The sequence below is a fragment of the Hyaena hyaena genome, unplaced genomic scaffold, assembly GCF_003009895.1.
Source record: "Hyaena hyaena isolate Hyena2069 unplaced genomic scaffold, ASM300989v1 scaffold_35, whole genome shotgun sequence".
NCBI classification, from domain to species: Eukaryota; Metazoa; Chordata; class Mammalia; order Carnivora; family Hyaenidae; genus Hyaena; species Hyaena hyaena.
The window spans coordinates 48,625-61,992 of NW_024080667.1; the positions used below are offsets into that span (position 1 = coordinate 48,625).

The 13,368-nt window shown below is 45.2% G+C and overlaps 1 protein-coding gene across 1 annotated transcript; it reads left to right on the forward strand.

Annotated features, from left to right (window-relative positions):
• Positions 1 to 37: 37 nt before the first annotated feature.
• On the forward strand, positions 38 to 13,055 carry CUNH1orf158 (chromosome unknown C1orf158 homolog). The gene is given in 5 exon segments (XM_039229060.1): positions 38 to 360; positions 7,866 to 7,979; positions 11,327 to 11,504; positions 12,651 to 12,746; positions 12,749 to 13,055. Coding segments are annotated over 5 exon segments (585 nt in total). The 5' UTR covers positions 38 to 246; the 3' UTR covers positions 12,832 to 13,055.
• Positions 13,056 to 13,368: the final 313 nt, after the last annotated feature.

Below are 13,368 nucleotides of genomic sequence, written 5' to 3' on the forward strand. Positions count from 1 at the left end.
CTATCACCATGGAGACAGTCAACAGTAGGGAATCCAAGATCACATCACCTCTCCCTGGAGGTGGAAAGGAGACTCTCAGCCCCATCTATTTTGTGAAGTTGGCAGGGTGTCATCTGTATCCACTCAGAAGAGAGGCTGGGAAGATAAGAAAGAAAGACACCCTAAACTCAGCAACTTCATAACATCTACCCACCCCCAAAGCCTGAAACTGTGTCAAGTCAAAAGACTCAGGGTCAAGCACTTACCATGAATTTTCTGACTGCAGTAAGTCCACAGACATTCTCTACCCCAGGCTGGAAGGTTGAGACCAAGTATTCAACCCGAGTGCTCACTGGAAACTGGGTGGAAGAGAGGAGAAAGGTAAGGAAAGGGAGAAAGTGGGCAGAGGGTTTAGGGGATGGACTGGCAGGCAGCGGAAGGAGTGAAGTCGTTACTGTTTCCAAATTAGGGGCCATAGACAGTCTTAAGAATGGGGCATTAGGGTCTCTGTGCTTTTCATAGGGGAGTTACATTCAAGCAATCAACAAGGTCCCTGTTACATCTTGAAAACACGATAGCAGAGGTATCAAGATGGTTGTGCCTCACAGCATTATTTTCAGTGGAGTGTTTCTAGGCATCTGGTGCTCTTTGTCCCTAATTCCTCTGCACCTTGATCTGAAAACACCTGCTCTCCCTGGCCTGGCCCTTCCCAGAGTGTGGCTCTTGCCAGGACAGCTTTGCCACTCTTCTGCATTGACATCCAGGGATGAGCTGCTGCTTTTCGGCACCTGTTCCGCAACCTTGCCTGGCCTGTGTGTTTCAGTTTTTATTCTCAAAACAGAACAAATGGGCTCTTGGGGGTCCCGTATACTTGCAGGCCATCACAAAAATACTTTGCCTGAATTGGCCTACTTGAAATTAGTGGCAATCAAGACTGAGCCACTTACATTTCTGCAGAGACATGTAAACATCCTCCAATTTTCTTGGGAAATGAGCAAGGAAAAGAGTGATATACAATTGGAGGCTTTGGTGTAAGTGTGGAAAAGGTTGGTGGTGACTTCTGAGAATCAGTAAAGGCTGTTTTCAGGGAGAACATTGAAATTCGCCAGCCTTCTGGCTAGATGTGGCCTATGGCCATTGTTAGCTCTGATTGTGCTTGGCCTTATTTGTAGAGTAAACGTGTGTGTAAGAGAAGTTCCAAGGGTAAGGAGGACTGGCTGAACAATTCCTTCAGGCTCTTGCGGGCAAGGTAGTGCCGAGGAATACGATGGGCTGGTCCTATATCTAGAAGAGATTGCTTAAAGAGAGCAGACTTGGAGTGGAATCAGAAACATGGTAGGCCAGCAGCTCCAGCTCCTTATTCTCGCATGGGAACACGTAAGAAACAACTATAGCCTATCTAAAATAATTATACAAAAGCTCTGGAAAAACAATGAAAGGTCTATAGAGACCAAACAAATGCCCAATTTAGAAAAAGTCACATTCAAAATGGTAGGAAATTTTAAGGTATTTTTAGTTACTCACCCCCCCCCCCATTCTCTCCTTAGAACAGTATAGTGCAGTATAAGGGGAGCAGTGGCTCAGCCGCCAGTACCCCCCCTTGAACCCAGAGAAAATGAAGGCACATTTTTTCTTTTTGCATAGAAGAAAAGAGGGCTAAAATTTTTATTTTTTATTTATTTATTTTTTTGTCCATCAGACTTTTTATTTTTTAAAATGTAATTTATTGTCAAATTGGCTAATACACAGTGTGTACAATGTGCTCTTGGCTTCAGGAGTAGATTCCCATAATTCATCACTTACCAACAACACCCAGTGCTCATCTCAACAAGTGCCCTCCTCAATCCCCATCACCCATTTCCCCCTGTCCCCTGAACCTCCCATCACCCTCAGTTTGTTCTCTGTACTTAAGAGTCTCTTATGGTTTTCTTCCCTCTCTCTTTGAAACTATTTTTTCCCTTTCCTTCCCCCATGGTTTTCTGTCAAGTTTCTCAAATTCTCACTGACTTATGTCACTTGACATAATACCCTCCAGTTCAATCCACGTTGCTGCAAACGGCAGGATTTCATTCTTTCTCATTTCCAAGTAGTATTCCATTGTATATATACACTACATCTTCTTTACCCATTCATCAGTTGATGGACATTTGGGCTCTTTCCATAATTTGGCTATTGAGTGGAGCAACATTTTAATCTGTCTGGAGGCTGCCTAAAGAGTTGGTCTCTGTTTTGCTTAAGTCAGAGCTCAGAAGGGGAAAGTGTTATAGTTCATGTTTCAGGCCAAGAAAGGCTGTTGAAAGCAGACCGGTTATAGTGAGCAAAAGCTGCCAAGGGACTACAGACCCGTGAAGGTCTGAGGCCTGAGATTACAGGTAGAGGAATACAACAGAACATAAAGTGCCTTGAGAAGAAGCAGGGGAGACACTCTTTGGGAAATTAAGGCATTTTAAAGTAGCTGTGAATACAGACTAAATAAACACACATGCACGCACACACACACACACACACACACACACACACAGAGGCCTGGGCAAGATGATGCATGCTCAGAAAACGCCTGAGAACCTAAGCCTTGTTTCACATCAGGCTGATTACAATCCTTGAGACATGCCTTGTTAGTGGAGATCTTCCCTTAAAGGGAGCCAGTTTGCAAGGACTATGAGAGGGGCAGTTTTTACAAATGTCCATGTTCAAACAAAGAATTACAGGGCATACAAATAAATTGTCAAACATGGCCCACTCAAGGGAATAAAACAAAGTGGTGGAAACTTCCCTGGAGAAACACAGACATAAGAAGGACTAAACAACAACTTAAAACAACAGTCTTAAATATGGCTAAAGAGCTTACAGAAGACATGAACAAAGAAACTAAAGGAAATCAGGAAAATGATACATGAACAAAATAAGAATATTAATAAAAATAGAGGTTATCAAAATAAATCCAGCAGAAATTATGAAAAATTTCATAATTCAACAATTACATTGAAATTACTCACTAGAGGTGTTCAGAGAACTTGAAGAGAGATCATTTGAAATTCTCGAGTCTGAGGAGACCCCCCCCCCAAAAAAAAAGGAATAAAGAAATGTGAACAGAATCTAAGGACTTATAGAACACCATTATGCAGACCAGTATACGCATTCTGGGAGGAAAAAGAGAAAAGAGCAGAGAGAGTATTTGAAGAAATAATGGCTGAAAACTTCCTCAATTTGTTTTTTTTTAATTTTTTAAAATGTTTTTATTTATTTCTGAGAGAGAGAAAGAGGCAGTGTGAGCAGGGGAGGGTCAGAGAGAGAAGGAGATACAGAATCAATCAGGCTCCAGGTTCTGAGCTGGCTGTCAGTACAGAGACTGATGCGGGGCTTGAACCCATGAACTGTGAGATCATGACCTGAGCCAAAGCTGGACACTTAACCGACTGAGCCACCCAGGCACCCTGAAAACTTTCTCAATTTGAACCAAGAAGCTCAGTGAACTCCCAGTAGGATACATCCAAAGAGACACACACAAAGACATATTATACTCAACCTGTTGAAAGTCAAAGACAAAATTTTAAAAGCAGCAATATTAAAAGAACTCATTACTGTACAAAGCTGCCTTTAAGAGATTACCAGTAGATTTCTCAGCAGAAACCTTGTAGTCCAGAAGGGATGGGGTAATATATTTAAAGTGCTAAGAAAAAAAAAAAAAAAAAACCAACAACAACCCACAAAACTCATCAACTGAGAATACTATAGCTAACAAAACTGTCCTTCAGAAATGAAGGAGAAACTAAAACATCCCCAGATAAACCGAAGCTGAAGGAGTTCATTACCAGGAGGCCTGACCTGTAAGAAACGGAGCAATGCTAGACAGTAACTCAAAGTCATATGAAATAAAGACCTCTGGTACAGATATAAAACCACCATTATTGTAACTTTGGTTTGTAACTCCACTGTTTTTTTATAAGATTTAAAAACCAAATGCATAAAAATAATTACAAACCCATGTTAATGGGTACAAAATATATCAAAATGCAGTTTATGACATCAGTAACATAAAATGGGAGATGGCAGGGCTATACAGGAGCAGAGTTTTTACGTATGAGCTAAGTCAAGTTGGTGCCAATTTAAAATAGATTATTAAAAAGATTGTTATAACTTTAGAATGTTACATGCAATCCCTATGACAACTACAAAGAAAATATCTCCAGAATATACACAAATAAAAATGTGTCACTACAAAAAATCAACTGAACACAAATGAAAGTAGTAATGGAAGAAATGAGGGACCAAAAACCCTGTAACAAAACAAATAACAAAATGGCTAAATAAGTCCTCCCCTGATAGTCATTACTTTAAATGTAAATAGATTAAACTTTCAACCAAAAGACATAGGCTGGCAAAATGGGGGAGGGGGGAAACCCAAACTCAGGATTCAACTATATGACACATATGAGACTGTCTTTAGATCTAAGGACATGATATGCTTGCTTTGGCAGCACATATACTAAAATTAGATCCAAGGGCATGCATAGGTTGGAAGTGAAAAAGATATCGATCCAAATAACAATGAAAAGAGAGTGGGTTGGCTCTACCAGCATCATAAAAAATAGACTTTAAGTCAAAAACTGTTACAAGAACCAAATAAGGAGAGTATATATTGAAGAAAGGGTCATGAAGAAATATAAAATTTGAATAGTTCTATAACTATTGAGCAAATTGAATCAGGAATAAAATTATCTCCCGGGGTGCCTGGGTAGCTCAGTTGGTTAAGCATCTGACTCTTGATTTCAGCTCAAGTCATGATCTCATGGTTTGTGGGATTGAGCCCCACATCAGGCTCTGTGCTGTCAGTGAGGAGCCTGCTTGGGATTCTCTCTCACTCCCTCTCTCTCTCAAAAATGAAATAAACATTTTTTAAAAATCTCTCCATAAAATTCTGTGACTAGATGGCTTTGCTAGTGACTCTACTTAGTATTTTACTAACGTAACATAACAAAGGCCATAAATGAAAAGCCCGCAGCTAGCACATACTCAATGGTAAATGACCTAAAAGGAATTTCCTCTAAGATCAGGAATAAGACAAGGATGCCAGCTTTGCCAGTTCTATTCAACACAATATTAAAAGTTCTAGCCAGAAATGAGAAACAATGAAGTCTGGCCATGTGTAGCAACATGGATGGACCTTGAGGGTGTTATGCTGAGCAAAATAAGTCAGGCAGAGAAGGACAAATACCATATGTTTGCACGTATAAGAGGATTAGGAGGAACTTGACAGAGGAACAAGGGGGAGAAGAAGGGGGGAAATGGTGGGGGAAAGGGAGAGAGGCAAACCATGAGAGACTCTTGAATGCTGACAAAAACTGAGGACTGATGGAGGTGGGGGGGAGGGGGGGATGGGCATGGAGGAGGGCACTTGTGGGGAGGAGCACTGGGTGTTATGTGGAAACTAATTTGACAATAAACTATTTGTAAAAATAAATAAATAAATAAATAAATAAAAATCACATCTGTTGGGGAAAAAAAAAAAGTTCTAGCCGAGCAATTATGCAAGAAAAACAAATAAAAAGCATAGAAATTGGAAAAGAAGAAGTAAAATTATCTGTTTGCCGATGACAGGACCTTAGAGACCACACATAGAGAAAACAAACAAATAAAAAGTCCCAGAAAAACCTTTCAAAACTAATAAATGAACTCATCAAAGTAGCAGGATAAAAAATCAAATTGCAAAAATCAGTTGCATTTCTTACACTGACAAAGAACTATCTGAAAGGGGGATTTTAAAAAATTCTATGGATAATAGAATCAAAAAGAATAAAATAATTGGGAATAAACTTAACCACAATGAAAAGTATAAAACATGGCTGAAAGAAATAAAAGTCTAGGCCAATAGATGGCCTATGTCCATGGACTGGAAGATTTAATATCATTAAGATGTCAATACTACCCCGAACTGGCTACAGAGGCAATGCAATCCTTATGATGTTTTTTTGCAGAAAATTAAAAATCCACCCTAAAATTCACATGGGATCTCAAGAGACTAAATAGCCAAAACAATCTTGAAAAGAAGTCCAAAGTTGGAGGACTCACTTTCTCTGATTTCAAAAATTACTATAAAGCTACAGTAACCAAATATTGAGATATTGGCATAAAGGCAGACATATAAACCAATGGAAGAAAATAAAGAGCTCAGAAATAAGCCCTCACATATCTGGTCAAATGATTTCAACAAAGATTATTCAATGGAGAAAAAACAGGCCTTTAAACAAATGGTGTTGGGAAAACTGCATATCCACATGAAAGAGAATGTAGTTGGACCCTTCCCTTACACCACATACAGAAATCAATTCAAAATGGATCAAAAGCCTAGATGTAAGACTTAAAATGATAAAACCCTTAGAAGAAAACATAGGAGAAAAACTTCACGACATTGGATTTAGCAGTGATTTCTTGGATAGGACACCAAAATCATAAGCAGCAAAAGAAAAAAAATAGATAAATTGGATTTCATCAAAACTGAAGTCTTTTATGCATCAAAGAACACTATCAACAGAGTGAAAACGTAAGCTATGCAACAGGAAAATATGTTTGCAAATCTTACATATGATAAAGGATTAATATCCAAAATATATAAAGAATTCTTAAAATTCAACAACAAAAAAGCAAACGAACAATTAAAAATGGGAAAAAACTGGAATAGATATTCCTCCGAGTTATGCAAATGGCCAATAAGCACATGAAAAGATACTCAACATCGCTGGTCGTTTGGGAAAAGCAAATCAAAACCATGAGATGCCACTCCACACCCATTAGGATGGCTAATATAAAAAAAAGAAAGAAAGAAAAAGAAAATAATAAATGTTGGTACAGATGTAGTGAAACCAGAACCCTTGTACATTGCTAGTGGGAAGGTAAAACAGTGCAGCTGCTATGGGAGACAGTATGGCAGTTGCTAAAAACAGTACACATAGAACAAGCATATGGCCCGTCAGCTCCAGTTCTGGGTTTAGAACCATAAGAGCTCAAAGCAGGATCTCGAAGAGAGAAGTTCGTACATCTATGTGCAAAGCAGCATTATTCAGAGCAACCTAAAGGTAGGAAGGATAAGCAAGAGGTAGGATATACATACAATGGAATAGTATTCAGCCTTGAAAAGGAAGACAATTCTCACACGTGCTATCCAATGTTGATGAACCTCGAAGACACTATGCTAAGTGAAATAATCCAGGCCCCAAAGGACAGAGACTGTAGGCTTCCGCTTGTATGGGCTCCCTAGAGGAGTCAAATTCATAGAGACTAAAAGTAGAATGGGGGGGGGGGGGATCGCCAGAGGCTGGGGGGAGAGAGCTGTTTAATGTGTTCAGAGTTTCCATTTGAGAAGATGAAGATGTTCTGGAGACGGATGGTGGTAATGGCTGTACGACCATTTCGATGTACTTAATGCTCCTGAACCGTATATGTAAAAATGGTTGAAATGGTACATTTTGTTATGTATATTTTACCACAATAAATTTTTTAAGAAATGAACCAGGAAACGTAAGATAATAAGGGGAAAAGAGTGGAACTGGGAAGAGTGAGGAAAACAAAGAAGAGAGGAAGGAGGGGGAGAGAGGACACGGGGAACAGGTGCGGACCATGACAGGTGGTCAGGGGACCCAAGGAACAGCTTTCCTGAGCTGTGGGTCCTGGGTGGTGGACCGGTGCATGGTGGCAGACGTGCCCAAGCATGCTCCTTTCCAAGCTCTGGGAGGGAGGGGGCGAAACGAAGCCTGCACTGCTTGGGCTGCCGCCCTGGGCTCCGTGTTTACCATTCCTCTGCTCTCCCGTAGCCCAGGAGGGGAGGGGCCGCTGCAGAAGCGTGAGAAGGTGCATCACAGAAATGATCCTGAATGTTTTGTCTTTTTCAGTTCACCAAAGCCACTGAGGAAACACCTCAGTCCATTTACAGAAAGGAGTATGTCCCCTTCCCAGGCCACAGACCCGACCAGGTCTCCAGGTGGTACGGCAAGAGGAGAGTGGAGGTAAGGATGGGGGGTGGGGTGGGGAGTGGGGGCCCCACACTCAGGCCTGGGCTCAGGAGACACCACCTCCTTCGAGGCTAAGTTCCCTCTGGGAGACACGGGAGCAGTCTCGTGGGCACCTTCCCCCACCTGGGGGCCACAGAGGGCATTCACCTTTATTTACAACCTGCCAACTCTCAAGCTGGCAGCGTTTCCCCCTGCCCTGTACCCCAGCGCGTTCCTATATCATTTTCCCATTCCTCCACAATTTCCCAACAGGAGGTAGGCAAAAGATAAATACTGATTTAGGTGAACATAGTGAGGAATCAGGTGAGGTCCTCCAAAAACAAGAACAAGTAGCGATGATGCTTGAAAGGCCGTGTTTTGAATATCTATGCCCCAACTTCCCGTTCTTTTGTATAAAATCAAGGGCCATTCTGGTCTCTCCCACTCATTGAGAGCTTGTGTGCTTAGTCGTTTTGTGTCGCAGGCCTCCAGGGCAGGAAGCTGGCCACTGCATCCTCAGGATGCGTCCCCCACCATGACCCAACTAACCCTTACCTGCCTAAGCTCAGGGTGGGGGCACAGAGTGAGGGGTGGACATTGTCAGAAGGGGAGCATTTCAGAGCTGGAAGGGATCTGAGAGATTGTTCAGCTCAGCACCCTCCTTTTCAGATAAAAAGGTGCCCCAGCTGCAATCAATCAACGGTTTATCCAAAAGTGTGTAGCTGGTTGGTAAAGGGACAAGGCAGGTGGTTGATCTGTAAATCAAGCAAGAAGTATCCTCATATCCCTTTTCATTATCTGCTGGAGTTAACTCTTTGTCTTCTGCATTTTGGGGTCCATCTCAGTATAAACAGCACCAAATTTTCAGCACTGTGTTGGCATTGCTGGGCTGTGTTGGCATCCCTGGACTGCATCTTGGCATCTTTGTACTGCACTGACTTTCCTGGAGCGCACTGCCATCCACAGACCCAGATGATGGTCTGGAGCTGCTAATCTTTCCCATTAGTGTGCACTGAAGGCACAAATGCATGTTAATATAAGGAAGTTAAAATAAGAACCCATGATCTGGGGCTCCTGGTCCCCACTCATCCATATATAGGAGGTACTTAGCCTAGTTCTCAATATACATTAGGTGTCCTCTCTTAAAGACTTTTGGACTCATTACAAACCCTGATGAGGAGATAACCACACACACACACACACACACACACACAATCTGTTTAAAATTAAGAAGCCCCCTGCCCACATATACACAAAATAGAACCAAGTAATCAGATATTCGTTTCTAAGGACTCTGTTCAAATATCTGTGTGCCAGGGACCCTGGACATCGCCCTGCTTTCGAGCAGCTGCTTCAATCCATCAGCTGTTCCGTGGATTTCATTCTGCACCTCCTCTTGGGACAGCCATCTCCCATCCCCCCACTTCACACCTCTCCCTTCAATCAAATGATGATCTGCCCTTCAAATTGACTTTGGATAGATGGGGTTAGCCTCCCCCAGGGAAGACCCCCTTCCTGAGCTTTGCCCCTAGACAGATATATTCACCAAATTTTCTACGTTCTGTATTTTATTTTATTATTTTTTAAAAGTTTATTTATTTTTGAGAGAGAGAGAGCGAGTATGGGAAGGGCAGAGAGGAAGAGAGAGAGAATCCCGAGCAGACAATCTGCATTGTCAGTGCAGAGCTTGATGCGGGGCTGGAACTCACATATCGTGAGATCATGACCTGAGCCCAAACCAAGAGTGGGATGTTACTTAACGAACTGAGCCACCCAGGCGCCTCCTATGTTTGTTTTTTTTTTTTTTAGATGGTGTGACATCTTAGGGGCCTTTGCTGATCCTGGAGAGACTGCCCTCCCAGGGCTAGTTAATTCTTAGAGATAGTACACAGCCTGCCTGTAAACAAGCCTTCAGGATACAGAGCAACCAAGCCCAGAGCCCGTACCCCAAACACCTCTATCTAACACTCTATGCCAAGCTAGTATCCCTTTGCCCCAAATCACGCCAGGGCCAGGCACCACCAACAGCAGGCACCCCTACAGCCCAGAGCCTACTGAAATCATTCACTCTATAATCCTCAACTCAAACTTGCCTATCCTGCCTCACCTGTTCGTTCCCTTGGATACTTGGAAACCACATGGACAACCTGGGCCACGCTCTTTCTCTTCTCCTTCTGTGGCCGTGGGCGTTTCCCTATGTGGCCCCATGTGGTGTGATGTGCCTTTCAGAATCGCTTCTTTCAAAGGCCGTTGTCTCTGTCACCTGACCATACCTGATCAAATCAAAAATCCTAGGCGTGTAATCCAGACAGCCCGGCCGCACCCCAAACCAAGAGGAGCTTTTCTCCTTTCCCTGCCATGATGCCTGCCCAGCCCTTCCCTTGGCTCATGGGAACCCCTCCAGTTTGCCTTCCCTGGCACTGGAAATGTACTCTGGGCACCCAGTGACACAGATCTTGGGAACCCTTGCTTAATGTCTGTGCCTGTCCCCTCATCTCCCTTCGGTATTGTGATCTGACTTATTTATGGAACCACCACTTGAAATATTACTTGCAGTTGGTATTTTCCAGACCATAGCAGACACAGACCTCCCTGTCTGGTCCAGACAAGAGAACAGGCATGGAAATCCACATTATCATCCCCTGTAAATCAGCCCAGTCCTCCAAAATTCCCTTGCGGGACCAAGAGGATTTTCTTAGGAAAAGGACGGAGGCAGGCATACATCCCACAATAAGGAGCACATGGCTTTCTTACTCTTGTAAATAACCCCCACCAAAGAAATCACTCCCCAAGTTTCCAGCTGAGGGAGCCATAAAGCCTTTGCAGGAGAAGGCAATTTATGGGGCATCCTCTGACTCTTCCCATAGTAACGGATGGAAATACCAAAGTGCATGTGTCAGGCTCTGTAGTCAATGTCTTTCTTTTGCCATGGAAATTGGCACTTGGATGTATGAGACTTGAGACAAATCAGAGGGTGGAATTTCAGATGACAAGGGCAGCCCTGAGATGGTTCTGACTCTTCCCATGCAGCTGGATGTCCTGACTTTCATTTTAATGTGACCCCACCGCCCATTCGAGGGATGAATTGACTTGGCATGGGTTGGGGGCCCTCAGACGGAGAACGGACTGCAGCCAAGACGGAATGTGTGTGTGAAGGTGAGCTGGGTCCAGGCGGGCCTGACAACTGCGTCTCCCATTTGGTGGCCCTGAGGGCTCAGGCTGCAAACCCTCACGGCCAGCCCGTGGAGGTCTCCTCACTGTCAGCACCATGTGCCTCGGTGGCAGCAGTCTCTGCCTCCATCCACTGCCACGTGGATGCCTTGCTCTGACCAGTGACTCACCCACTGTGTCTGTCCCTCCAGGGCCTCCCGTACAAACACCTGATCACACACCACCAGGAGCCCTCACACCGCCATCTGATTAGCACATACGACGACCATTACAGCCGGCATAATTACAACCCTGGCCTGCCCCCACGTCGCACCTGGAGTGGACACAAGTTGCTGTGGCTCCCGGAGAAAGCGGACTTCCCCCTTCTTGGTATTTGTATAATTCAGGATTTCCCCCTGGGTGGGCTGTGAGGGGTCCACAGCCGCGTAGGGTTGAGGTGTGCCGGTTGCCGGCTGAAAGACCTGCATGGAGGGCATCAGAATGACCTGAGAGAGGGGGAATCCCATTCCTCCCCCCACCCTGGGCTACTGCCTGCCCTTGCCCCTTGACACAGAGGTGACTTTGGCTGAGTGATGGAGCCCTCACCTGTGCACACCACGGCAGCATGTTTACCTGAGCACACGTGTCAGGAACAGCATCGCTGCACATTGAGAGCAGGCAACTGTGCTAAACGTGACTGTTACTTCCCAGGGGCCCTGCCCCGTGGCAGCACCTGAGGACACAGGAGTGACAAACAGCAGAGAAATTCCTGCCCTTGGGGAGTCAGCATTCCAATGGGTCTCAGATAAGACACCATGCATGCATAAGATAACTTAAGGTCTAGGAAATTAGGTAATTTAGCACAGGGATATGTGACCTGAAGAAAACTCATGGGTAAGGAACAGAAAATGAGGCAGGTATTTGTGAATTTCCTTTGGGCGGAATGTTGAGGGAGAGAGAGCTGAGTGGAGAAGGAGGGAGCCATACAGGAATTGGGAGGGCGTGCATTCCAGGGGAGGGAATAGCAAGTGAAAAATCTCCAAAGCAGGAGTACAGGAAGACCACATAAGGGCTCAGAGGCCACAATGAGGAGTGTGGGTTGGGTCCTTCCAGAGGAAATGGACTTTGAAGTGATTTTTGCAAGAGAGGGCCTTGATCTGATTTACATTTCAAGCTACCCTTTTTCTTTGCACCCTGTGTTTGGTAATCCCACCCTTCGATGCAAAGGGGCCTAGGTCAGATGGTGGGCTGCATGCCGGTCTGCGACTTTGGCAAGAGTTTGCCCTTGACATCAGTCTTCACAGCCTGCGCTGCTCGCTCCTCTGCTGGGGTGGGGCAGTTCCTTAACCAGTCACAGGCTGACCTTTCCAAGGCCCATGTACCAGAGCCTGGTCCCTCCCCAGGACACAGGGGGTTGGCCTCCCGCAAGCCCTTCTTCCCTCCGGAACCCCCTCAGCCTCGGTCTGGGAAGCCCCCCGGGCCCCCCGCTGCACTGTGCCCTGGCCAGTCCACGCTAGACCCCGATTTCTCTTGCAGCTCCCCCTACAAACTATGGGCTCTATGAACAGCTGAAGCGGACGTGGCTCGCACCCAAGGCTGCCCCGAGGGAGAGCATTTACACTTCGTCCTACCCAGACCACCGCTGTGTGCTATGTCCCGGCGGGAGCATGCCATCCCCGTCCCTCCCCCTCGCCTGCACCCTGTGCCGCGCTTCTGAGAACTGCCACGCCACGGGCTATGCAGGCGGAACCAACCGGAGCCCCAAAGTACCATTGGACCCGCCAGGCCGCAGGCGGCTGCAGATGCACCCAGAGTGTTAAATCCGGCCCAGCTGAGGGGCCCTTAGAATCATGGTCAGTGTTTTATAGTCCCCACTCGTCCTCCAAACCCTCAGGCTCCTTTGTTGCCATCCCAGAATTAAAGCTCTTTGACACAATGGAATTCTGCAGAATGTTAGAAAGACTCTTAAGTTCCTCGCCCTCCTTTCACGTGAGGGGAAACTGAGGCCCAGAGAGGGAACATGATTCCTGCAGGTTTTCACCGCCTGGTACATACCTTCCAAGAGCGTCGGGTCCATGGAGAAGGGGATTGACCACGAGACCCGTTGAAGAACTCCATGGAAGCGTCGAATGTGGTTATGGGGAGGGCAGGCACCCTGTAGGAGCCGGCCGTCTGCGGTGGTGGGGGGGGGGGTCCACCACGTTGTCGCCTCCACAGGGGCTCCGAGGAAGGGAAGACACACAGCATCTCCCCT